Consider the following 25,439-nt stretch of genomic DNA (forward strand, 5'->3'; position numbering starts at 1 on the left):
AGACAGGCTATGACGGTGTTTCTAAGGCCTGTGTGTCCGGCTGCCACCAACCCACCCACTTCCACTCCTAGGTATCATGACCATGCCCCAGACTTACAGAGCACACATGGAGACCCGGCTTACAGCCTCTCTCTTAACTCATGATATTTCACACCTTTTTATTTTTTTAAAGCGACTTCATACTGTGGTGTCATTTCCTTGAGTCAGCAGTAAGGAGGCCTACAGCTCTGAGCTAGAAGGTGCTATGGCCCGGGATGTTTACATCTTCATTAATATGTCGGTGCTCGGGTCTGTACCACACGTTTCCTGTCTCGGTGCAGTGCCATGATTGGTTTCTCGATAGCGTGGGGTGTTAGGACCATCAGTCCCCCATCCCCAGCCACCAAGCTGAACATTTCTAACCTCTGAAGAGGCAAGGAGGGTATATGGGTCTTTACTTATCCGACCCAGACTCCGAGACTGACAGAAATGAGAGATTGAGAGTTTTCAAATTCCTGCCCACTTACCTTGAACTTCTGGGTCCGAACCATGGGAATGAGCCCTGTTTGGCAAACTGGCTGTGTGGGCCCATAGTTGGCAGTCTCTGGCCAGCACACCCCACCTGCCTCCCAGAAGCTTCCAGAAGCCTCTATAGAAGCCACGTTTTGGCACGATGAGATGAGGTTTTCGATGGCAGGCCTGCATCTGGACCCTCCTGTGTTGTCCACCTGAAACAGAGCCACACCCATTTGTTCTTTACCCCAGGGTGACTGGGCCACACCTTCTGACTAATGCAGCGAGTTGGCACCCCTTAAACGAAACCAACCCGGAAAGCATTGGCACCTACAGGTTTTACTGAGGGTTTCAGGAGAACACCGAGAAGGCTATCATGTATCCATCAGAACTTCTTAAAAGTCCCCCTGATGCACCCTTGCCCTTGACCTCCCCCCCTCCCCCCTCCTCCCCCACACCCCCGGCCCCCACACTGGGGCTCTAGCCAAGCCTCTTGGCCTCTCGCCCTGACCCCTCTTCTCCCATCACCTAAAAACAAGCCTAGACGTTAGCCAGACTGAGGCCATCTCTTAATTTAGCTCACTTCTGATGCTAGGAGCCATTCATTGAGCTGCCTCGTTTTATTCTAAATATTCCAGATTAAATCAGACAGTTTCACATGCGACGCTAAGCCCAGAGCTTCTGACGGAGCTGGGGTGGGAGAATGACATTCCCTGGAGCAGCCGCAGAAGTTTCAGGGCCTCTGGTGAACGGGTCCCCCTTGCCACCTTTACCGGAATCTACAGGTTCTTCTCAGGTGGGGGATAGCAGCAAGTCCGGCTGCTGCAGGCCTCGCCGTCCTAAGGCCACGTCTGCCCTTGGCGTTCGGCCAACAGCTCTTCTTTTCAACATTGCCCACCTTTTCCAGCTTCGAACCTCTCTGGGGAAAGGAAGGGCCTTTATCCGCTACTCCTTGGTGCACCAGAGATTGGCGGACACCTTACAGCAGTGCTTCATGAACACCAAGGTGACCAGGTAAGGGCGTGGCGGAGCTGGGGTTTACCCCATGAGCACGAGGGGGCCCCCAGCCATCCTCAGTGTGCGTGGGGTGGTAGCACGTCTTGTGCACCGGGGAAGACAGGAAGCTCAGGGGGCCCGAGTGCCTTTGTCTAGCCCCACTGATGCCGGGTCACAGAGCAGGAGCCTAGATCCAAAGCTCTGAGGTCCTGATGCAGGTGGATTTCTCTCGCGGGTGGCATGCCCTCCGTGCTGGCCCTAATGAAAGGATAGACCCCGCCGGCCACCACGGCCCTCACCCAAGACTCCATGTCAACGTCTGCTGGGTGTGTCGGGCCTCCCCGGACGTTGCAGTGGGCGGCCAGGTTGGAGCCCAGGTGGTTGGTGGGGTCAGCCTTTGTGTGGCTGGTGCTAAAGTCTGAGTGGGGGAGGAAAGGGGGCTTGAGAATGTAAACGGGGCATCCCACGAGGAGCTGCAGCTCAGGCCCCTAACAGCCAGCCGAACCTCTTTCAGGCTCCCTGCACCCTTTCCCAGCACTGCCTCCCCTCTCCCCAGGGAGTGTTCTTCCAGTTAATCAAAGAAATCCCTTGTGGATTGGAAAAAAAAAAAAAAAATACCGCTTGTGGGGGAAAACACTGTGTTTCGTTTTGTCACCTTGAAATTGATTTGCATAAAGACCTATGTCTCGTGCGTGTGGCAGCCTCTGTGAATTCATGTGAACTGAGAACCTTCGCACGTTTGATCTGAAGGTTACTTCAGACGTTTGGTGAGAGCCGTCCCCAGCCGCTTGACGTCCAGGGTGTCACCTTTCAGGGGCGCCAGCCAGGCAGCTCTTGACACACACAGCGGTGGTGCCGTTCCCACTTCTTGCTGCTTCACGTGGTGCAGCGCCAGCAGCTCAAAGTGCGGCTGTTCCGTTTCTTGGCTTGAAAACTGGTGTCCGGACGGTCCTTAGCCACAAGCTCACCGGCGTGTATTGAATCCTCTCGAAGGAATAGAAGATGAGGTTAACATTTCACAGAGAAAGAGTTCTTTCCCCTGTAACTGCCCCTTTCCTGGCACAAAACTGAGATTTAAATTTTCTCGTCTCCTTTTTGGGGACTGGATAGGATGTCGATAATACACGAATAAGCATCTAGTTCATTTCAGTGATTTCCTTGAAGAAGAGCAAGCGTATTTGAAAGTTACACGCTCCCACAGTGAACATCAAATTGGGGTGTGTCCCTGTCTGTCTGAATCTCGTTAGTAAGGAGTGAGAATTTGGTAAGGCAGAGCCGTATCAAATTCAGTCTTTGCTTTCCTTTGTTATTGTTGTCATCAATCCCTTTTCCTGCTTCCCTGCAGTGACTGGTACTACGCGAGAAGCCCCTTCCTGAAGCCAAAGCTGAGCTCCGACATCGTGGGCCAGCTCTATGAGCTCACCGAGGTCCAGTTTGACCTGGCGTCCAGAGGCTATGACTTGGACGCTGCCTGGCCAACGTTTGCCAGGTATCTTGAAGACTCGCTTGGTTGAAAACACGGGGGAAAGAGATGTTCGAAGTTCTGAAGGTTGCCGCCAGTCGATGCAAAGCGGTTCAGTCACTCAGTAGATTACAGAAGGCTTTGCAGTTCTTACACCTGCGACCTGCGAGTTTTCTAGGCTTTGTTGAGTCTGACTAACGATAACATCTGAAGGCTCCAACCCGAAACTCTCCTAACCCTCCTCCACGGCCAGGTCTATGAGTCAGTGGAGATGTATATGCAAATCCCGAGGTTTCTTAAGTGTGTTGAGGGACTTGGGGGTGGCAGCGGGGGAGCCAGTGGGCTTTTTCCTGGTCGTGTTCTTGCAGGGTTCCTCAGAGGCCTTGAGGCCAGTGGGAGAGGGAGTCACAGCTCCCCCACGGAAGGGTAAGCGCGCTCGCCTGCCATGCCAGGAGGGGGATGGGAAGGGCCAGCTCAGACATTGGGCGACTTGCCCACAGTTGCCCAGTACTGCAGGGCACCAGACTTGAGTTCAACTCCAGTTCAGCACTTTTTTTTCGAGAGACGGAGAACGCGCCGGTGTGCATGGGCGTGTGTGAAAGCATGTGTGTACATGCACATGGGTGCACACGTGGGGAGGGGGGAAGCAGAGAGGAAGGGAAGAGAGAATTCAAGAGAGAATTCAAGTTGGCTTCATGCCAGCGCGGAGCATGGATCTCACGACCCTGAGATCGTGATCAAGAGTTGGTCACTTAACCAACTGAGCCACCCAGGCGCCCACCAGTGCGGCATTCTTTGCTTTGCTTTCTGTTAATACAGGTTGTTTTCAGTGTCTAGTTTTGTATTTTTTTATTTTGCCCTGTGACGAAAAGTCCTGAATCTGATGATGCCATGAGCCGACCACTGAGATGAAAAGCTAACATTCTGCCGTTTTTACTGCATGTGTCCTTTTTAAAACGTCTTCATTTTGAATTCGTTTTATAATTACAGCACAGTTGTCCCCAAAATGCCAGAGCATTCATCCAGCCTTCACCCCGACTCCCCAGTTCTCAGTACTTTGCTACAACTGTTTAATCACTCTCTCTTTAAAAATACATGTTGGTTTATTCCCTAGGCCATTATAGAGAAAGTTACAGACTTGATTCCCCTTGACTCCTCAGGATTCACTGTGTACTTCCCAAAGTCAAGGGCACCCTTTTATGTATAAGCTCAGTGCGGTTACGAAGATCAGGGATTTAACGTGGATACAATGCCACCAGTTTACAGATTCTTTTTTTTTTTTTTTTTAATTTATTTATCTGACAGACCGAGATCCCAAGTAGGCAGAGAGGCAGGCAGAGAGAGAGGGGGAAGCAGGCTCCCCGCTGAGCAGAGAGCCCGATGCGGGGCTCGATCCCAGGACCCTGAGATCATGACCTGAGCCGAAGGCAGAGGCTTTAACCCACTGAGCCACCCAGGCGCCCCCAGTTTACAGATTCTAAGAATCATGCCAGTAATGTCTTTTGTACTCCAGGAGCCCGCCCAGGAGTTAATGCCAGTCTCTCCGGTCTTCTTGAATTTGGAACAGTTTCTCAGTCTTTGTCTTTCACGGTGTAGATATTTTTGAAAAGCACAGGCCAGTTACTTTGTAAAATGTTCTTTGTTGGAGTTTGTCTAGGGCTCCCTCATTGTCAGATTCAGGGTGAGCGTTTCTGGCAGGAGAACCCAGATGTTGTATCGTCTTCAGCACAGTCCAGAGACCTGATGAGACAAATCATTTGTCTCATCACCGGGGCCGTTGCCTGTGACCATTAGGTAAAGGTGGTGTTTGCCAGATTTCTCTAAAGTTATTGTCTCTGCCTTTGTAATCATTAGGTTTCTTTTTTTTCTTTTTTCTTTTTTTTTTTTTAAAGATTTTATTTATTTATTTGACAGAGAGCACAAGTAGGCCAAGAGGCAGGCAAAGAGAGAGGAGGAAGCAGGCTCCCCACTGAGCAGAAAGCCCGATGCAGGGCTCGATCCCAGGACCCTGGGATCATGACCTGAGCCGAAGGTGGAGGCTTTAACCCACTGAACCACTCAGGCTCCGCAATCATTAGGTTTCTTATAGGAAGATACTTTAAGATTAGGTTAACCAACTAGGGCTTAGTCGGTTAAGCATCTGCCTTTGGCTCAGGTCATGATCCCAGGATCCTGGGATCTAGCCCCACATCGGTCTCCCTGCTCAGTGGGGAGTCTGCTTCCCCCTCCCCCTGCTCGTGCTCTCTCTCTTGCACTGTGTCTCTCAAATACGTAAATAAAATCTTAAAGAAAAAAAGATCAGGTTGTTACCTCGCTTTTTCCTTAGTATTTATATACCCACATTTGTATGTATTTTTGTGAGCTCTATGCCCAGCGTGGGGCTTGAACTCACAACCCCAAGATCAAGAGTTGCATGCTCTGCTGACTGAGCCAGACAGGCACCCCTGTGTATTTATTCATTTATAGCAGAGTTGACTCATGGATTCTTATTTTATTCCGTGTGTTATATTCTGTCACTGTAATCATTAATTTGATGCCTAAATTGTTCCTTATTTTGCCAGCAGAAGCCCCTTCGAGCTGGTTCTTTTGGGTTGTTTTTTTTTTGGATGTTGTCATGTCTGATACCATGTGTTTAGGAAATAAAAGATCACAAATCCAAATAAAGACCCACCCCACTTTCATGCTCTCCCCTTTAATTCCTGTCCAGAAGTAATGACAGCCCTGTAGTTGCCACACATCATTCCGGAGTATCTTTGTGTGTTACCGAGTGGGTATCCCTGCATATTTTATATACATGTGGTTTTATTTTGTATGCATTTATAAATTTTGCACATATCGAATCATAGGTAGCTCTTCTTTTGCAGCTTGCTCGTCTCGCTGCATGTTGGAGTTTTTTATCAGTGTTTGCATGGATTTCTGTAGCCGCAGAGAGCGGGTTGACCAGCCATTGCCCACAGGCTGGTGTCGGGGGGTTGGGGGAGTGGATCAGACAGCTTCACCTGTTCATTTACCTGTTGTCCACGGTTGCTGTCATTCCGCCACTGGAGCATGTGTTGGGACTGAGACCAGAAGGCGCACAAGCATAAGATATGTCCTGTCTGGCCCTTTGTAAGAGAAGATTGTTAACCCCCAATGCAGAGCGTTCTGTTGTACAACTGAATGCCAGCTTATCTGTTTCCTGGTGGTACAAAGTTAATTAGGCTGGGTCTGCTGCCCCCAAGCCTGCTGTCACCTTGACTTACCAGACTGATGGCTGCTTTTCTCTTGCTAGAGACAGTGAGACTGTGACAGGCACCCGAGGGGGTGAGGAAAATTTCTGCCCTCAATGGGGAAATGATACATCCACTTAGTTCTTCCCGGGCAGCAGGTGAAAAGGCCTATTATGTTCAGACTTAGCAGTGGAGCTGTCAGCTGCAGACCAGCATAAATGCAATCTCTGGTAGAAGCTGATGGGTTTTTGCCTTTTTACACTCTTTCCAGGAGGGCGGTGCCCCCTGCCACGACCTGGTGCCTTGTGATAATCAGGGCCTCTGTGCATGCTTACGCGTGCGTGTTTCCTGCTCTGATGCAGTCTGTCTGTGCTGTGGCCCTGCAGGAGGACGCTGGCCCCTGGCTCTTCAGCTTACCTGTGGAAACCTCCCAGCCGCAGCTCCAGCATGAGCAGCTTGGTGAGCAGCTACCTGCAGGTAAGACCAGCAAGGCTGGGAGTCTCCTCACCAGAATGCCGACCGGGCTGTGCCCTGGCCTCTTGCAACTCGGGTCGATGTGCTCAGATGCCTTTTTTTTTTTTTTTAAGCTTTATTTATTTATTTATTTATTTATTTGACACACAGAGAGAGAGAGACAGCAAGAGAGGGAACACAAGCATGGGGTGTGGACAAGGGAGAAGCAGGCTTCCCGCTGAGCAGGGAGCTCGATGCGGGACTCGATCCCAGGACCCTGAGATTAGGAACTGAACTGAAGGCATATGCTTAATGACTGAGCCATCCAGGCACCCCTCTCACACACTTTTTATTCCAACTCAAGTAATATAAACCCTCTGTTATCTGTGTTACTTCTTAGAGTCCAGGTTTTTATGACCCAATAGAACTTGGGCTTTTTAATTTTTTTTTTTAAGATTTTATTTGTTTATTTGACAGACAGAGATCATAAGTAGGCAGAGAGGCAGACAGAGAGCGGGGGAGGCAGGCTCCTGCTGAGCACAGAGCCCAATGGGATGCTTGACTCCAGGACCCTGGGATCATGACCTGAGCTGAAGGCAGAGGCTTTAACCCACTGAGCCCCCCAGGTGCCCCGGAACTTATGCTTTTTAAGAATTAAATTCTATTAGAAGCTTTTCAATTATTTTAAAGGAAGCAATTTAGCTCTTGGGTTAGAAGCAGCAGAGTCAAATGCTGTCACGTAATCCTGGGCAGACCGCTTACCTTCTCGAAACTTCAGTGCTCTCATCCCAAAATGGAGGTCCTAGAAGTCATCCTAGCTCAAAAGGGGACAGTGCAGATCAAGTGAAAGAGCCCTTAAGGGCTTGATGCCGGCAAGTAAGGAAAGTTCATGGGAAAGGCAAATTTCGTTAATTGTGTTATAAATGTGAGAGTATCATTGGCGCATATAGTTTTAAAGGTCAGAACAGTGCAGTTAATTGACAAAAATACAACAACTAAAAGTAGTAGAAGCATTAAGAGTGGAGAATAAATTGAGCTGGAACCCTATTTTGTGGTTGAATCACAGCAGGAGCTGTAGGTACGGTGCAGTGGCGAGCAGGAGTTTAAATGTAACGTAATGAATCTAAGTGCCACTGTCCGCTATGCTCCCGGCGCTCCAGGAGGCTGGATGGGACGTGTGGGTTCTGAGTACCCGGGGAGCCTGCATCTGTGGTCTTGTGTTCTGACCTCCTTTGGCAGGTGCCTCCAACAAGGCGCTTCTAGCCTTTCGAACAGCTCAATAGGCTCGCTATTTAATGACTTCTCGTTAAACTCTAAAGCTTCTCCCTGTGGCCGTGTAGCTTCTGTCCCAGACCCACTTGTGTATTGTTTCTCCTCCGCAGACTCAGGAGATGGCCTCCAGCCTTGACGTAAGCAGCCCCCTAAACAACGAGGCGCTCGAGGGCTTTGACGAGATGCGGCTGGAGCTGGACCAGCTGGAGGTGCGGGAGAAGCGGCTGCAGGAGCAGATGCAGCAGCTGGATCGAGAGAACCAGGAGCTGAGGGCGGCGGTCAGCCTGCAGGCCGAGAAGCTGCAGGCGGAGAGGGAGAGGGGCCGCGCCGCTGCCGAGGACAAGGCCCGCCTCACCCACGTGGTGGCCGAGCTCCAGAAGCAGCGGGAGGTCACGCAGGCCGCCCAGAGAGCCGTGGAGGAGTTCCAGAAATGCCTGCAGGCCCTGGAGCTGGGGGCAGCAGAGAAGGAGGGGGATTACCGCTCGGCCTTGCGGCAGCTGGAGTCCATGCTGGAGCCCCTGGTGCAGGAGCTTGAGGCCGCGTGGGACCCGCTGGGCAGGAAGAACCAGCGTTCGGCTGATGTCCCGGACCGGCTGAGTGCGGCTGAGCAGAAGGCAAATACGGCACCGGACGCAGAGCTCCTCCCCGGGAACTCGGCCCTGGAGGTCCAGGAGCTGCGGAAGAAGCTTCAAGTCCTGGAAGGAGAGAGCTGCAAGGCGCAGGAGCTCCACAGGCAGCAGAGTGCCCAGCTCGAGCAGCTGGCCGGGGAGCTGGAGCGGAAGGAGGAGGCCCGGGCTGGCCTGGAGCGCCTGCTGAAGGAGATGGCCCCCGTCCAGGAGGAGCTGGCCGGGAAGGGGCAGGAGGCCGCCCAGCTGCGGCGACAGCTACGGGAGTCCCTAGGCCACCTGAGTTCCCTTGAGCAGGAGCTGGCAGACGTGAGGCAGGAGGAGCGGCAGCGGCGAGAGGAGAAGGAGCTGCTGGAGCAGGAGGCCAGGTCTCTGGCGCGGCAGCTGCAGCTCCTGGAGACCCGGGTGGCCCAGCTGAGCCAGCTCGTGGGGGACCTGGAGGAGCAGAAGAAACAGTTCATCCGGGACAAAGACCACCTCAGCCAGAAGGTGGGGATGCTGGAGCAGCTCGCCGTGCAGCGAGGCCCAGATCCGCCCACGGCAGGGGAGAAGCCCACTGCCCAGGGTCCCCCAGACTCCAGCCTGCGACAGGTCTTTGAGAAGCCAGAGGAGGAGCAGAGAAGCCCCCAGGAGGGCCAGACAGGTGACACCCAGATGCAAGGGAGCGGCCAGGAGGAGAAGCTCCAGCAGGCCAACAGGGAGCTGGAGAAGGAGCTGCAGAATGTGCTGGAGCGCAACCAGCTCCTTGAGGGCAAGCTGCAGGCGCTGCAGGCTGATTACCAGGCCCTGCAGCAGCGGGAGGCAACCATCCGGGGCTCCCTGGCCTCTCTGGAGTCTGAGCAGGCCAGCATCCGGCACATGGGGGACCAGATGGAGGCAAGCCTCCTGGCCGTGAAGAAGGCCAAGGAGACCATGAGGGCGCAAGTGGCCGAGAAGGAGGCCGCCCTGCAGAACAAGGAGACCGAGTGCCAGCAGCTGCAGGAGGAGGTCGGGCGCTGCCGGCAGCTGGCAGAGGCCCGGGAGAGGGAGCTCAGGGCTCTCGAGAGCCAGTGCCACCAGCAGACCCAGCGGATCGAGGCCCTCCTGGCAGAGCAAGGCCAACGGGGGCTCGGCGCACCTGACGACAGTGCACACCAGGAGCCGGCCACCCCGCTGGCCCTGTGTCAGGCCCAGGTGGAGACCCAGCAGGGGGAGGCCGGGCGCCTGCCAGCTGGGGTGCTGGACCTTCAGGCCAAGCTCCAGGCAGCCCTGGGTGACCTCGAGAAGGTACAGGGCCAGCTGAGCGTGGCCGAGGCTGCTCTGAGGGAGCACAGGGCCCTGGTGCAGCAGCTGAAGGAGCAGAACGAAGCCCTCAAGAAGGCCTCTGGTTGGGAGCCACTGCGGTGCTCGGAGCAGGAGAGGACTGAGGAGGAGGAGGAGGAGCGATCCAGGACAGAATCCGGCTCCCAGGAAGCCCGGCTGGAACAGGCAGAGCCGCCAGAGCAGCTGCCCAGGGCCAGCCCAGCCAACGACGAGCCCAGCGTCCATAGCTGCATGCAGCTCACCGAGAAAAAGCAGGCCGAGGAGGCCCTGGCCCGCGCCCTGCAGGAGCTCCGTGATGCCAAAGAGGCGGCCTCGAGGCAGCGAGAGGGCCTGGAAGAGCAGGTGGCAGGCCTGCAGCGAGAGAGGGACGGCTTGCAGGAAAGGCTGAAGGTGGCCGAGGAGGCAGCCCGCGCCCTGCCCAGCCTGCAGGCCCAGCTGGCCCAGGCTGAGCAGCGGGCCCAGAGCCTCCAGGAGACCTCACACGAGGAGCTCAATGCCCTCAAGTTCCAGCTGAGCACGGAGATCATGGACCACCAGAGCCGACTGAAGGTAGTCCTCCCTCGCCTGGACTCCCCCGGGCTGCAGTGGTCTCCTGCGGTGCGGCCTGACCGGTCCACGAGGGGATAGGCTGTGCCTTCAGCCACGTGGCGCTTGAGGACCCCAGAATGTACTGGGCGGCTGGGCAGACGCAGCGGTCCTGCTCTGTAGGTCCCAGCGCCCTTCCCTTCCCAGGGACCCTTCAGGGGCCCCTGTCTGGAGCAGGGCCCTAGCCCAGAAGCCTAAACTCAGTGCGACTGCAGACTGGTTTGGCCCATACAGAGTGGCTGTTTTACATCAGTGGCCAGCTCTTAACGAGCTGGGTGTTTACACAGTAGTGTGGGGGCTCTCTCTGAGCTCTCAGGAGATCTTAAAGGCTCTGCCCTTGTTCCCACCCTGCAGAAGTCACCAGGAGCTGGGTGGCGGGGGCCCCTGCAAAGGAGGCATGTGTTTTCCTTACGCTCGTTTATGTATGTGCTCAGCCCTGTGGGCCTATGAGTCTGTCCTAGACCCTCTCCCAGCCTCTAGAACCTACAGCAGGCCCCATCTGTGAGTCTCGTCTGTGGGTTTTCTCTCCCTTCAGGTGCCATCCCGGTGGGCGGTGCTATTGTGGACACTGGCTCAGTGCGTTTCCACAAAGCCCTTGGGGTAGACAGGCTTACAGGAGCAGTGCTAACCATGGGCCTTTACTATTGCACGAAGGGAAAGGGGTAAGGTTGGCTGAGAGTGAGGACATAAGCAGGACGGCCGTGGGGCCTTGGTTTCCAGAACTTACCACTGGGCCGTTAGCACTGCAGTCTGCGCTCGCTCCCAGACACACAACCATGGCATTTCTACAGATGGGCCTCCAGTACTGTGTCCCACCCCGCGCGGCTCTGTGTGGCTCGTAGGGCCCTCTTTCCTTGGCGGAAATTGAATCCTAGGTGTGAGGACCAGGTTAAGTCTCTTCAGAAACCTGAAAGGATGTTGTCCCCAGTCAAGCCCAGAGCTTATTGAGTTTGGTGGAAAACAGAGAGCTTGTTTTTACCCATCTGGGGGAATGGAGCTGAGGGGGTGTTCGTGCAAGGACCCCACTTCCACAAGCCCTCTCTCGTCTCCAGACTGCCAGTGAAGAGTGCCGGAGCCTCAGGGACCAGCTTGAGGAGCGAGGCCGGCAGCTACAGGCCGCCGAGGAGGCCGTGGAGAGGCTGAAGGTAGGCCCCCGGGGGTGTGCTGGTCGGCGGCCTGGCCACCTGGGCAGGGAAGACTGGCGCGCCCACCTCTGCCTGGTCGTTCCCACCCCTAGGGTGTGGGCCTGTCGGGAAGAGGGGTCTGGTTTGGTTTCTGCTGGACCCTTGAGGGCCGCATGCAAGACTCCCAGTTCCCAAGCCAGAGCACCCATCCGTTCCCTGGTGTGGACGTCTTGAGTGCACCTCTCTGGGCCCTCCTGCCTCCCGGACACCCGGCTGGGGCCGCCAGATGTGTTTCTCAGCCAGCCAGGCGGAAAGGATATAAAGTGTCCTTCTTAGCTGCCTCCGCTGGTATCCCTGAGCCAGTGGTCCTGAACCGTGGGGGCGCAGTGGGGGGTGCTGCCTGTCTCCAGGGAACCCCGCTCTCCGCCACCCCACCTCCGCCCCCACCCTGAGATTCTGATTCTTGCTCCCTCAACCTCCCCTGCCCGCTTGACAGGATGACAAACAGGAGCAGGTCACTCAAAGGTTCTCGGGCTCCTGAACTTAAAACCACCTCCAGTTAGAAGTGACCTGGCCAGGGGGGGCGGAGGAACCCCCACCCCCCACCCCCAGTCCCTTTCTGGCCGCGGCGTGGGCTCTTGTCGGCTGAGCATCCTCTCCCCCCGTCCTGTGCCAGGCCGCCCAGGTGGATCTGGGAGAGCAGCTGAGCGGCGCCAGCCAGCGTCTTTCCGAGAGCCAGGCTGCCGTGCAGAAGAAGGACGAGGAGGGGGCCGCCTTGCGCAAGAGCTTGGACAGGTTAGTGCTGTGGTTCCACCCACGCGGCCCCGGTGGTGGAGGCTTCAGGGAAGGGGGCGTTTGGCACAGTCATTTAGAAACTCAGCTGCTCATAGCGAGTTAAGGAAGTCCTCTTGCAAGAAAAGCCAGACTCGGGAGGCGCCTTGCCAGATACACGCCACACAGCCTGCCCCACACGCCCCTGCAGGCAGCCGCCAAGCCTTTCTGAATGCCCTTTTCCTGCCTCTGGCGGGGCACGTTCCTGCTTCGGAAGAGCTGACATGAAATACAAGTTGGACTAGAATAGTGGTAATGATAACAGCAGATACTGAAGTAGTGCCCCAAATGGGCCAGGCACTGTTTTAAACACTGGCATCGATTTGTCCTTTTTTACCTCCTAACTGTCCTTCGGGGAAATTATTACTTGTCCCCATCATATAGATGGGGAGCGTGAGGCTCCCAGGAGTTAAGTCACTTTCTAAGCGCCTGACAGCTCACAGGTGACGCGGGGGGAAGAGTGCTACCCAGGCCGCTTGTCTCCAGAGTCTGTTTCCTCAACAATGACCCTTAAAAAGCACAGACAGATACTTCTTTGTCTGATCTCGAGTGAGGGTGCCCTTGTGTGTGCACGCGTGTGTGCGTGTGTGCCTGTGTGTTTTCCTGCTACGAGCTGTGACTCTTCCTGGTTTCCTTTGTGAAATGAGAGGCCCCAGGGCTGGCGGTTGGGGTCGGGGGAGGCCTCCGAGGTCTGTGCCAAGGGTGAGCGAGGGTGCCCGGCACCAGGCCAGCCGGTCTGCCTGCAGACTCTGCCACCATGTTTGTGTTGTCACCCTTCACCGCCTCTGCCCTCCCCGTGGAGTATGGCCCTGCTTGTGCAGCCCCAAGACCTCCCTGAGACCCTTCATCTTCGGGCTAGGGGGCCACATGGAGTTATAAACATGAGCCCAGCATTCGGTGAGGAGGCCCAGGCAGTCAGGCCAGGGGTCCCGGGACCTGGTGTGTGCCCCCAGCAAAGACTATCACACCAGATTGTCCCAAGCCTTTACCTTGTGCGTGCAAGCCTCACGGCCTCCAACCAGCTGGCTTCCAGGGTGGGTGCAGGCTCAGCAGGAGATTAGGGTGTCCGCTAACCCAGATGCACATTTCTCCTCGTCTGATTTCTTCCACAGTTCAAACGCTATAGGGCTCTGGCCGCCCAGGTCATAATCACGTGACAATATAAGTAGCAAGAGCCTCCTAAAAGTTGGTGGCATTTTTTTTTAATGCTACAGCTGGGCATTTTTTTTTTTAATGCTACAGCTGGGCGCCTGGGTGGCTCAGTGGGTTAAGCCTCTGCCTTCGGCTCATGTCATGATCACAGGGTCCTGGGATCGAGCCCTACATCAGGGTCTCTGCTCATCGGGGACCTTGCTCCCCCCACCCCCTCTGCCTGCCTTTCTGCCTACTTATGATCTCTCTCTCTGTCAAATAAATAAATAAAATCTTTTTAAAAAATGCTACAACTGTGCTTATTCCTAAGATCTCCCAGCTGTTGTCCTAGCTGCTCGATGTTGCATAACCTGCCGGCCCTGGATTGGGTGTGCGTGCATGCGTGCGTGCGTGCGTGCGTGTGTTTGTGTACACCCATGAGATCACTTTGGCAGAGAGTGGTTCGTAAACAACCTTCAGGCAGCTTTCTGCTGGGTGGGAAGGCGGGATTAGACACAGATATCTGGCTTAGTCTCCGCAGAGCCCTGTGTCTAATGGAGCTTTTACAAATGCCCTGCTGGATCTTGGGGTTCGTAGAGCATTCCTGGAGCACCACTGCCCTCAGGGACAGGGGAGCCGGCAAGGGCAGGAGGACCGTGCTGCGTTCGGGCAGCCCCTTGGCTGTAGACTGAGCCGAGGGAACAGAGCCCCTCAGGCCTCTGGACTGTCGGGTCAGGACCTGGCAGTGCCCATCGAGTGTCCGCTGGGTAGCCTAGCACCACGCCCTGTGCCCAGAGCCCCAAAGGCACGTGGGAGACGGGTCATCGTCCATGTGGTCACCTCCAGGGAGATGCACCTGTGTTCTTTCTAGCCCAGCTCCATTTCCTCTTGCAAACCGCCCCCATCATCGGCCTGTCCACTGCAGCCTTCACCTTCCCCCATAACCTCAGCCCCTGCCCCAAAACCAAGGTGCAGAGTTCAACTCACCTGGGGTGCTCCTAGCGGCCTGAGGTCACCTGCTCTCCCAGAATGCCCGCTGTGTTTGGTGGGGGGAGGGGCGTGGCATGTGAAGAGGGTGGGGCTGCGAGAGGAGTTTTGAAGGCTGGGCCTGGGGATGCACAATCTGGTAGTGGGTCGTGCCGAGGGGCGCCCCACTGTGAGAGGGCAAAGGCTTGGAGGGCAGCAGGACCCCTGGTCAGGGGTCCGAGTTAGCCCAGAGGCACGGGGGAAGCTGGACACAGTGGCTTATCGGTAAGCTTCCCACTTCTCCACCAGGACCCAGAAGGAACTTGAAAAAGCCACGACAAAAATCCAAGAGTATTACAACAGACTCTGCCAGGAGGTGACAGACCGGGAGAAGAATGACCAGAAGATGCTCGCGGACCTCGATGACCTGAATAGAACCAAGCAGTACCTGGAGGAACGGCTGATCGAGCTGCTCAGGTGAGAGTCAGCACCAGCAGCTGGCTCGGGGCCTCCCTGGAGCTGGGATTTCTCTTGAAAGACATGCAGCTGCGCTTGAAAGGCCTCTCGAGGGAAATGGGCCCCGTGTCTGCCTGTGTTGCGTCATTGAGGCCCTCCTCCAACACAGATGGGGCACGCCCTGGCCCTTGGCTGCCTTGAAGGGTGGATTTCACTGCTCCCATCAGTGCTCATCTGAGTTAATGCTGTTGTACTTGCTGGGGCATTATTTTCAAAATCTCTGTGTTCTTAGCCACAGGCATGACAGTAAGTGATGTCTCATATCTTTAGGAAGCTCTCTTGTCCCTTGTCCCTCTTTCCTGAGCTCCTTTCCCCTTCTCCTCCCTCCCGCTTTCCCTGGTACCAGGCCTCACACTCTCCAGTGCCCACAGGTAGCAGGCAGTGCAGGTAGCAGCGTGTGAGTGGGGCCAGGAGGGCACTCAGGAACTGGAGGACACGCGTGCTGTGCTCCTGACCCTTGTCACCACACGGGTGAAGGGCCCAACTTCCCAGATGGCCTTATTTCTGTGAGAGTATAATTTTTTCTAATGAGGCTCTAGATCAGATCCATACGCTGCAGGGGAAGTATGTTAGGTTTCTCTTACTTAGCCTGTGATTTGGCCACCATCTCACCAACTTGTTTTTTGTTTTTTGGGTTTTTTTCGTTGCAATTTACTTTCGAGGAAGCTAGGTCATGCATCTGGCCGAGTTTCCCACAGCTTGGATTTTGCTGATTGCATCCCTGTGGTGCCATTTAACATGTTCTTCCAACCTCAGGATGTCTGTAAATTGTTAATTTGTAAATTGTTAGTTTAAACCACAGCAGTTGTTCCCCCACCCCAGCCTCCGGTTAGAATCCCCAGGGGAGCTATTAAAATGATACCCATGACCAGACCCTACCCAGACCAAGCCAGCTGGAACTTCTCAGAGTGAGACCGGGGCATCAGTGAGCCAGTGTCGAGAGTCGAGATCCGCTGCTCTACTAAAGGCTGACTTGGACCCAAGTTCAGCATTTTCTCAAGAACGCTTCATAGAATTGGTTTACAGTTTGGGCCTTGCTTTCAAGAGCCACGTAAGATCTGATGAGCTCATTCTCTGCAATGTTGGCAGCCATGGATAAGCGATGTCTAAAGCCACTCATTGATTTGGGATTGCCAAATGGTGGTGTTTGCAAGTGTGAGGCCTCTGCCCACGTGTCATCAGTTTTCAGACTTGGAACTCAGGGCATCTATGACCTCTGAACTCAGATCTCTTCCCGAGGTGTGGGATGGAAGGACCCTGGTCCTGACAGCGTCCCACATTCCAGGGTGTGGGTGCCTGGCCTCCAGGAGACAGGGTGGAGGGGCTGAGAATCAGCCAGGAGGATGATGCTGGACCAGGGTGTGAGTTGTCCTACTTGCTGACAACTTCCAGCATCCTTGAAGAGCCAGTCAGTTCCTGGCTTCTGGCCTGGCTTTTGAAGATTGATTTATTTGAGAGAGAGAGAGAGCAAAAGCATGGGGAGGAAGGGCAGAGGGGGAGGGAGAAGAAGGAAGAAAGAATCCCAAGCAGACTCCGTGCTGAGCGCAGAGACCAGCACAGGTTCCATCTCACAACCCATGAGATCAGGACCTGAGCTGAAACCAGGAGTCTGATGCTCAACCAGCCGAGCCACCTGGGCAGTCCCGTCCCAGCTTTTAGTATTTAAGGGGAGAGCTCTGTGGATTGGGAGTCTCCGGCTAGTGATGGCATCAGTTTCTCACAGGACTTCAGTGAACCTGGTGTTGGTCTTCGAGACTGAGGTGCTCCTGGGCCTACAGTAACCTTAGGATGGTGGCCAGGGCTCCGTCTTGGAAAGAACAAAGCCTTCCCAAGTCGGAAGCCATAAGCCTCGAAAATGACCATGAGCAGCAACACAGAAGCCTACACACCTGGGCACTGGTGCATCGGCCACGTTCTGACGCTGCCAGACCTTTCTGAAAAGCCCCCCCTCTTCCTTCAGTCTTGCCTCCTAGAGTAGGTACCATCTCTCTGAGGAGCAGGGGCAGTTAACATCCCATCAGACTCTCAGGTGGGGCAATTTTTGGTCTCCTCCACCGATCACTTGTTACTTAAAACCTAAACCCATAAAGCTTCCGGAACACATTTAAGATTTGCATGGGCAGTGCATCTGTGGTCCTTGGGCTCACAGCACTCAGGCCATCATGTGACCGTGACAACCTGTTACAGCTGCTGTTCCAAGTGACCGAGAAACACTGTCCCTTGGACGCCTGAGCAGCATGTGACCCTGGTGGGCCTACATACATCATGGGCATCCTCTGCCCTCACTTGCGCGCCATCAGCTGAGTCTAGGAGTGATGCAGGGGCCAGACGAGGCCTAGAGTGGGGGTGTTTCCAAGGAAAGTCAATTTTCCTGCCATGTCTTGGGAACTTTGGAATCAGGCTTTGGAAATGAATCAGGGATCATCCCGTTGTTCTCACGGATTCTTCTTTTTTTCTAATGCGGCTCTGTCTCAGGGACAAGGATGCTCTGTGGCAGAAGTCAGATGCCCTGGAATTCCAACAGAAGCTCAGTGCTGAGGAGAGGTGGCTCGGGGACACAGAGGCAAGCCACTGTCACGACTGCAAGCGAGAGTTCAGCTGGATGGTGCGACGGCACCACTGCAGGTCAGCGGGTGGGACTCAGCCCCGAAGCAGGCGCCACCGGCAGGCGTGGGCCCTGCTGCTGGCTTTCTGGGAAACACACTTTGCCATTCGGTCCTGAGGGAACCAAACGATGGGGCGCATTAGGCAGGGTCCTGGCAGGACATGCTGGGATCCCTGAAGGGGAAGAAGATTTGATAAAGGGGTGTGGGCAGAGTCAAGGGGACCCACAGGGCCGTGGAGCACCCGGAGACCAGCAACCCTTGGCTGGGGGACTGCGGACAGTGGAGACCTTCCTAGGGCCCAAAGAACGGTAGACATAAATAAATCTCATTTGGGGCCAAGTGAGATGGAATATCATCCGCACAGCCCAGGTGGGTCTGGGGTCCCTTGGAGCCTCAGCCCCCGAGGCGTGGAACAGTACGCCTGCATTCCAGTGGCAGAGAAGGTGGGCTCAGCCACGTACTTTATCCCCCTGCCTCCCAGGACCTTGGGAAAGAAAACATCTCCCAGGGCCTTATCAAGATGGCTTTATTGGAATCTTATCAGACTGGCGGGAAGGCCACACTCCTCGGTGAGGGCAGAGCTAGGTCTGACGAGAGCCATATGGCATCTAGAGCCCAGTGCAGATTGTGGGACCCACAGTGCGTCACCCTCACAGCCTGTGCTCCTTTCGCCCCAGGATCTGCGGCCGCGTCTTCTGTTACTACTGCTGCAACAACTACGTCCTGACAAAGCACAGTGGCAAGAAGGAGCGCTGCTGCCGAGCCTGCTTCCGGAAGTTCAGCGATGGCCTTGGCTCCCCCGACAGCACCAGCTCGGGCACCAGCCAGGGGGAGCCCAGCCCTGCACTGTCGCCAGCCCAGGCTGGGCCCCAGGCCGCCAGAGGCCAAGGTCAGGCTCCCACTGCTGCCCTCTGTGTTCTTAGGTGCCACCCACCCCGCCCCCCACCACCACTCCAGTGTGCCTAGTTAGCTGTAATGAGCTGAATTCATGGTTTTCCAAACGGGCATTAAAGAGGAGCTAAAAATGTATTATACCAGTTTGAGACTTTCTTTTTTATGTAATTAGGCTTGAAAGAGAATTGTAAAGGGAATTCATTTCCTCCTGGTATGAGTCAGTGTTATTTAATTTGAGGTCTGTGTACCTCTTAACTCACATGCTGCCAGTGGAATGTACCCCACACCTTGGGAAATACTGTCTCCCAAGTCTCACCCCAATACCCAGCCCTCCTGCCAGAGTAACCAGAGGCCAAAGTTGTGTGTGGAAGTGACCACATCCTTCACCTTCTCCCTGTGGCTCACACGATCCCTCAGGGACTAAGGAAGATGTATTCTCCTCATTCTTTCCTCTGCTCAGTAAGAGCAAGTGGGATCTGGTTCTGTTGTTCCTACTCCCAGCACAGGCCTGCAGAGCAGGCCAGGCTGTCCTCAGCATGGACCAGACTGTGGATGTAGAATACCAGGGAGGCAGAGCCAAGACGGTAGGGTCTTGTCTTTGCTCAAACATCCCCACTTCCTGCAGGTGGTCCCTATGGACTTTTCCTGACCTCTGCCTGAATGCAGGTCAGCCAGCATTCAGAAATCCTGTTAGTTACTCTTTTGTTTAACTGGATCATCCAGGAAGTTGGCAGATGCCATTATTTATATTTGGTACAAAGAACAGGGATGGTGGAATGTACTGGGCGTAGTATTTCTGTATCTTCTTCAAACCCATTTTAAATTCTTTTTTTTAATTATTTAAGTTTTGAGGGTCCTTTATATGTTCTGGATGGAAGTTATTTATCACATATGTGTTTTACAAGTACCCTTTTCCTAAGTAAAAACCTCTTTTTTACTTTCTTTCAAAGAGCAGAAATGGTCTTTAAAATGCAGACGGTTTTAATTTTGATGAAGTCCATTCCATTTTTTTCTCTTACGGATCAACTTTTTTCTTTTCTTTTGGTGTCATATGTACCTTTGCTTAACTCAAAGACACAAAGATTTTCTGTTTTCTTCTAGAAATTTCATAGTCTTAGATCTATAATCCACTTTGAGTTAAATTTCTATATATGCTACAAGCTATGCATAGAGATTTGTATTTTCCAACACCATTGGTTGAAAAATGGTGTTCTTTCCTCAGAGGATTGCCTTTTCACCTTTGTCAAAATCAACTGGGTTTGTATCCAGACTTGCTGTCCTATTCCATTTATCCATGTGCGTTTTCTCTCACTGATACCAGACTGTTGAGATCACCATGCTTTTCTAATGAGTTTTAAATCAAGTAGAGCAGTCTTCTAATTTTGTTCTTTATCAAAGTGTTGGCTATTCTTGTTTTTTTTTTTGCTTATCCATATCAATTTTAGAATTGTCAATTTCAGTAAGAAATCCTGGTGAAATTTTGATTGGGATCACGCTGAGTCTCTAGAACAAGTTGGGAAGAATTGACATGTTAACAAAATTGAGTCTTCCAATCCATGAACATGGTATAGCTCTCCATTTACGTCTTCTTTGATTTTTCTCCGGATTCTCATTGTGCCTTCCTTCCTTGTCCTTCCTTCCTTCCACCAGCCTCAGAAGGCAGGTTCAGAAGCGTGGCTGGGTGAATGAAAAGAAACCAGCCCTTGGTCCCCTTTTTCAACCTGCGTCTCAAGTCCTCCATCATACAGGCCTCAGACAAGAAGGATGTTCCATCTAAAGCACAGCCTGTCCCAATAGTCCTGTGGCAGGGCCAGCTGAAAGCTTGTAGCTTGTATGAACTGCTCTTGGTAAAGCGTCCAGGAATCTCCTCCCTGACTCACCGTCAGATGTTCAGCAATGGCAGGGTGGCTCTGTGCCAGAGTACTGAGGTCACTTGTTTTGATTTCTGACATTTCCTGTCTCCTTGTTTTTTTGCCTTTCTTTGTCTTTTCTTTTTTCTGTCTTCCTTCTCTGCCTTTCTTTTACCTCAGGCCTGCCATCACATTTTCCATGACACAGGCAGGAAAGTACTTGTAAGTGGGTGACCGGCACAAGAGTGTCCAGAAGGCCTCCTTCCTCCTGAGGGGCCTGCAAAGTCAGATACCAGAATCGCAGTGCTTGCTGCCATCTTGAGCAGAGAGGGGTTCTTGCCCATCCCCCCTTGGATGGAGGTAAAAATGCAGGTCGGATAGAATCTTGCGTTCAAATAGGCATGATGGATAAGTCACATCTGTGTCTTAGGGAGTGAGACTCAGGAGCACAGAAGTGTGTTTACTCTTTTTTTAGATTCCTGCCCGATAAGGATTTGACAGGTTGTTGTTTTTTTTCTTCTAAATAAGAGGCCTCAGAGAATATGTAAGAGCTTGAAATCTCTTTAAGGCCCAACTGAGGAGCTTAAGAGAAACCTTGTAGTTCATCTGGCAGTTTCACCTGTAGTCCGCACTACTTTCTGGAATGTCCTTGCCGCCATTTCTCTCCCGCCCAGACAGAATAGCCATAGGTTGAGTGGGCCCTGAGGGTGTGTCCCGGTGGCCCATCCCATGCAGCCACAGCCCCTCACCTCCCAGGGCGCCCTCCCCATCCTGTGCTTCATGGTATGTGTCTCTTCTCTCCCCATCTGCCTCCGTGACCCGGGCGTAGACGCCGACTGCAGGCCGCCGGACGATGCCGTGTTTGACATCATCACAGACGAGGAGCTGTGCCAGATCCAGGAGTCCGGCTCCTCCTTGCCCGAAACACCCACCGAAACTGACTCCCTTGACCCGAACTTGCCTGAACCGTGAGTACACCTCACCTTTATTTCCTACGTGCTCCCCGAGTGCCTTCTGACTAAAGGACCAGGAAAGTGAGAGTTTGGAAGCAGCATCAGCTATCTGTGTTTAAGGGAAAGTGCCTCCGAACAGTGCTCAGAACCGTTCTGGAGACTGGAAGGCCAAGGTCAGGGTATCAGCAGGGTGGGCTTCTCCTGGCACTTCTCTCCTTGGCTGGCAGATGGCCACCCACTCACTTCCTCTTCACGCCGTCACCAGTTGTGTGCGCACCCTGGCGTCTGTCCGTGTCCTGAGCGTCCGTTAGTACTTACCCTCCGCCGGCCGTCTCATCTCTTTTCCAACAAGGCTTCGAGGGATGGAATAACCACACAAAGTGCCACCCCATTGAAACGTTGAGATTTTGTGCCCGGAGACCTGTAGGGACAGGCCAAGTCCCCTCCCCACATGGCAGCCTGGCTCAGTGTCCCTCAGCCCCTGGTGTTCAGGCTTAAATGCAGTTTCTACAGCAAAGCACTGGCTCTTCAAAAGCCAAGAAAGAATTTACCCGCTTTGCCTCCGTTGGGGAGTTTGGTGATGCTCTTGCCAACACCCACATTGAGATCTCTGTCCCTCTCTTCCTGCCCAGAGTTCAGGAGGGCCAGGATTAATCAGGATTTCTGCTGTGTGGGAAGAGAGACATTTAATCCTCATGAAGCTCTCAGGGCAAGGGGGTTTAGGCTGAAGGGTATCCCTTCACTCTCCCCTGTTCTCTGACAAGAGGCGACTGAACCCGCGTGTTGTGGCCTCACGGAGAGCGCCAACACGATCACCCAGCCCTTCAGCCCCACGCACTGTTGCTTCCGGAACTTTGGGCCTCGCCTTTTCCCTCCCGGAAGCCCTGCCTCCCCTTCTGAAGGCCCCCACCCTCCACCCACCACATAGCCTGCGACGTTCTCCTGGGGGCCTGCTCTGTGCCAGCGGCCCCGAGTCAGTCTGCCGCCATCACCTGGTCACCGTACTCCCTGCTGGGTGGCTGGCGGGGAAGGGAGCAGGGCCAGAGCCTCAGTGACCCCCCTGCAGCTCCCTGTCTCCTTCATCCCTCACCTTCCCCTTTCCCAGGAAGAACAAACCCAGAAGGCTCTCTGACCGCTGACACATAACTGTGTTTTGGTGCTGGGAAATCAGGAAGTGTTCCAGGGAAAGGAAACTGCCAGCATGCCGGCCTGCGGCCTCCAGGGTGGATCTGGGGCTGGCGGACAAGAGCCCGCAGGGCCTGCACTCCATCTGTCAGGGACCAGTCAGCTAAGGGCCTGCACCCTCACACACCGTCTTTGTGCGTTAGAGAAGACCCCAGGGTCTCTGGCAGGTTTCTCGTACGTTCCTTTTCTTCGTGAGTTGAAGACCAATCAGAAACACCGGGACTCCTGAGAAAGCATGAGTGGTCTAGAGCCCCGGGTTTGCGTAAGCCTCCCTGACAGGACACTTCGGGAAAGAAATGAGCAAGTCCAAAGCAAGAAGTGAGCCAGAAGGGATTAAGTGCCCTGCGTGTCCAGATTCCCGAAGGAAAGCAGGCTGCTTGGCAGCAGTGTTGTTGAAAATGACTGTCAGGCCCCTTCCCTGAGCCCGCCGCGTCTAGATGTGGTCCCGCTCAGTCGCTGTCCAACCTTCCAGGCCAGGGATGTAATGCCCCAGAAGCCTCCGGAGGCCAGATATGCTGCTCTCGGTCACGTGGCTATAAGTGTCAGGGCTGGGCTTTGAGCCCAGAGCTCCTCCCTCCGTTTAGGGGCTGCAGGTTCGTTGTGAAGAGTTCAGTTCTCTTCCCGGGGTCCCACTTCCCCATCTGCACGTCGGAAGCCTGCCCACCCCCCCTTGCCCGTGTCCACTCCTCCCCATGTGGACACATTCTTAGGCTAATGAAGTTCTCTGCCTCGGCCCTCCCAGCAAAGGGAGGGGACAGAGGGAGGTCCCCACACTCCCGAGTAGCCGCCCACCTGCGAGGATGGTGGCAAGAAAGAGAAGCACTGCCCTGCCCCTGGGGAGAACAGCTGGCTTTCTTCCGAGCCCTCCAGGCACGCCTGTTCGCACCTGCTCCCGCGCTCAGCCATGCCCACCCTGAGCCTTCTCATGGACCATGTGGTCCGTCTGTGCATGAGACTCAGGTGGCAGGACAGACAGAAAGAAAGCTCTTCTCGGCCAGTAGCAGGGCTGGGCCTTGGGTCTCTGGGCTTCTGCTCAGCCTTCATCCTGGCCTGGCCTCTCCTTCTGGTTACCAGACAAACAGACCATGTGACATCAAGCGCGGAGTCTAGGGCCTTGTGCCTGGGATACCTTCCACAGAGACACACTGGGTCTGTCATGCTCCGCGTGCATCATGGTGTCGGGCTGAGCTGTGTGCCCTGTCCCCAAGGAAGACCGCTCGGATGCCCATTGATACTGAGCCAAACTTATAGAGACTGTCCCTGCGCCTCCAAGCCCCTTTGCCAGTAGTTGCCCTATGAGCAGCGATTCTCGGCCCCCGTGCTTTGCGGGGGCTCTGGTAGGTTTGTCTCCTGTCAGGAGATGTGATGCCTGCATCTCAGAAGCAACACAAGAACAGGACATGGTGAGGATGGTTACAGTTAGAAAGCTGTCTGTGCTTGGGGTAACCCAGCATCACCCCCTGGGTGAGGACTACAGAGCTGGAGGTACGTCGAGTCGGTCAGCTGTAGGAAACCTCTGCTGGCCCACAGAGGGGCTGCTCCCTGGAGTCCTAGCCCTCGCTCTGCTGGGGGAGCTCCAGCAGGTGGGCCTCTCTCTGAACTAGTGTCCTCACCAGAAAAATGGGTATGGTAGCACCAGGCCTCACCCAGAACAGCACTGGGAGTTACCCCAGACTGCAGAGGACCGGGTTCCCAGAATGGGCGCTGCCTTGAGGGGCCGTTGATGGAGAAGGTCAGAGTGAGCACCGCCTCCACTCCTGGACCCCGTGCTCCCTGCCCTTCCTCCACCCTGCCGCCCACAGGGGCAGCTTCAGCCCTTTTGTGCCTCCGTCCGGAATGCCTACCGAAGTCACCTGGGCTTCTGGTTCCCAGGCAGCCCCTGGAATCGGGGTCCCCATATGCTCCCTTGTCTCAGAGTATGTGGCTGTCCAGGGCCTCTAACCCCCCCCCAACCCCCACTGCCCCACAAAATGCTGGGAACGTGGTGGGGGAGGAGCTTCCCTGAGGCCATCCTCAAGGCAGCCCGGCCCCCTTCTGCAGTCCCCCACCTGTACCCCATCGTGTGCTGGTATGTGTGTGAGCACAGTCAAGAGGAGGAGCCCAGCAGGGCTGAGGCTGGGAACTTGTCCTTCATGGGGCTATTAGGTGAACAGAGCAGTCAAGACATAAAAAGTGCTCTATCTGTAAGCTGTGTGGGCTGCGCCTGCCTCTGTAGGCAGCGGTGCTGGGTACCTAGCGGAGGGCTTGGGAAAATCTCTACTCTCAGGGGTAGCAGATAAGGGCCCAGAGATACAGGCATGATGAGTGACCAAGGATTCAGAGAAGGTAAAGGAAGATTCCATGGCCGTGCTGTCCTGGGTTTTCCTAAGCTGCAGAAGGAGGGGCACAGCCTTTCTGCAGGGAGCCTGGAGAGGGCATGTAACACAGGCCCGGGATGGGGCATGGCCTGATGGGCACCTGGTTTTGTTTAGCTCAGCCTGGCAGGCCCCTGGTTAGGAAGAAGCCAGCAGGCCCCGCAGCTGCCCCTCAGTTACTTTGGACCGGCAGCCCCCAGCTTGACTGTGCAGGCCTCATGAGCACTCCTAGAGGGAAGGAGGGAGGAGGGGGGGGAGGGGTGGTGTGGATGGTGAACGGGCCTTGGGGAGGCAGAGTGCCATGCCCAAGGATGCACAGTCACCGAGCCAGCGGCCGGGTGACCCCAGAGCCCTGGCGTCCCCGTCACACCACACTGCTTCCCTTGAGGGCTGCAGGGCCCCTGGCTTCCTGCCTCTTCACGTACTCCTTTCCAGGGAGGGCCTCTGTCTCGTTCTGGGGAAGCCAGGGGCTGGGGGCCCCACTCTCCGCTGGGCTAAACCGAGGATGAACTCACCAGGTCTCCCACTTGGAGGCCATTTATGTTTTGTCCCCGGTTGGTTTTTTTGTGTGGTTTTTTTGTTGTTTGTTGTTTTGTTTTAGTTTTTGTGGTTTTTTTGTGAAGCCAGTTTCA

General features: G+C 54.6%; 1 protein-coding gene across 4 annotated transcripts in view; it reads left to right on the top strand.

Moving 5' to 3' along the window:
* The window catches only part of FYCO1 (FYVE and coiled-coil domain autophagy adaptor 1), a 71,670-nt gene that overhangs the window by 17,959 nt on the left and 28,272 nt on the right, over positions 1 to 25,439 (top strand). For all 4 annotated transcript variants that reach the window (XR_006606989.1, XM_045080814.1, XM_045080820.1 and 1 more), the window contains exons 5-14: positions 1,400 to 1,506; positions 2,834 to 2,977; positions 6,546 to 6,636; positions 7,995 to 10,361; positions 11,450 to 11,542; positions 12,198 to 12,316; positions 14,759 to 14,926; positions 17,441 to 17,590; positions 18,249 to 18,460; positions 21,145 to 21,283. Coding sequence is in view for 3 of the 4 variants with exons in the window: in XM_045080814.1 (XP_044936749.1) it covers positions 1,400 to 1,506; positions 2,834 to 2,977; positions 6,546 to 6,636; positions 7,995 to 10,361; positions 11,450 to 11,542; positions 12,198 to 12,316; positions 14,759 to 14,926; positions 17,441 to 17,590; positions 18,249 to 18,460; positions 21,145 to 21,283 (3,590 nt within the window). In the remaining variant the exon portion in view is untranslated. The remainder of the gene's footprint in view (positions 1 to 1,399; positions 1,507 to 2,833; positions 2,978 to 6,545; positions 6,637 to 7,994; positions 10,362 to 11,449; positions 11,543 to 12,197; positions 12,317 to 14,758; positions 14,927 to 17,440; positions 17,591 to 18,248; positions 18,461 to 21,144; positions 21,284 to 25,439) is intronic.

Source organism: Mustela putorius, unplaced genomic scaffold (assembly GCF_011764305.1).
Source record: "Mustela putorius furo isolate JIRA1106 unplaced genomic scaffold, ASM1176430v1.1 tig00000095_pilon_pilon_pilon, whole genome shotgun sequence".
Taxonomy (NCBI): domain Eukaryota; kingdom Metazoa; phylum Chordata; class Mammalia; order Carnivora; family Mustelidae; genus Mustela; species Mustela putorius.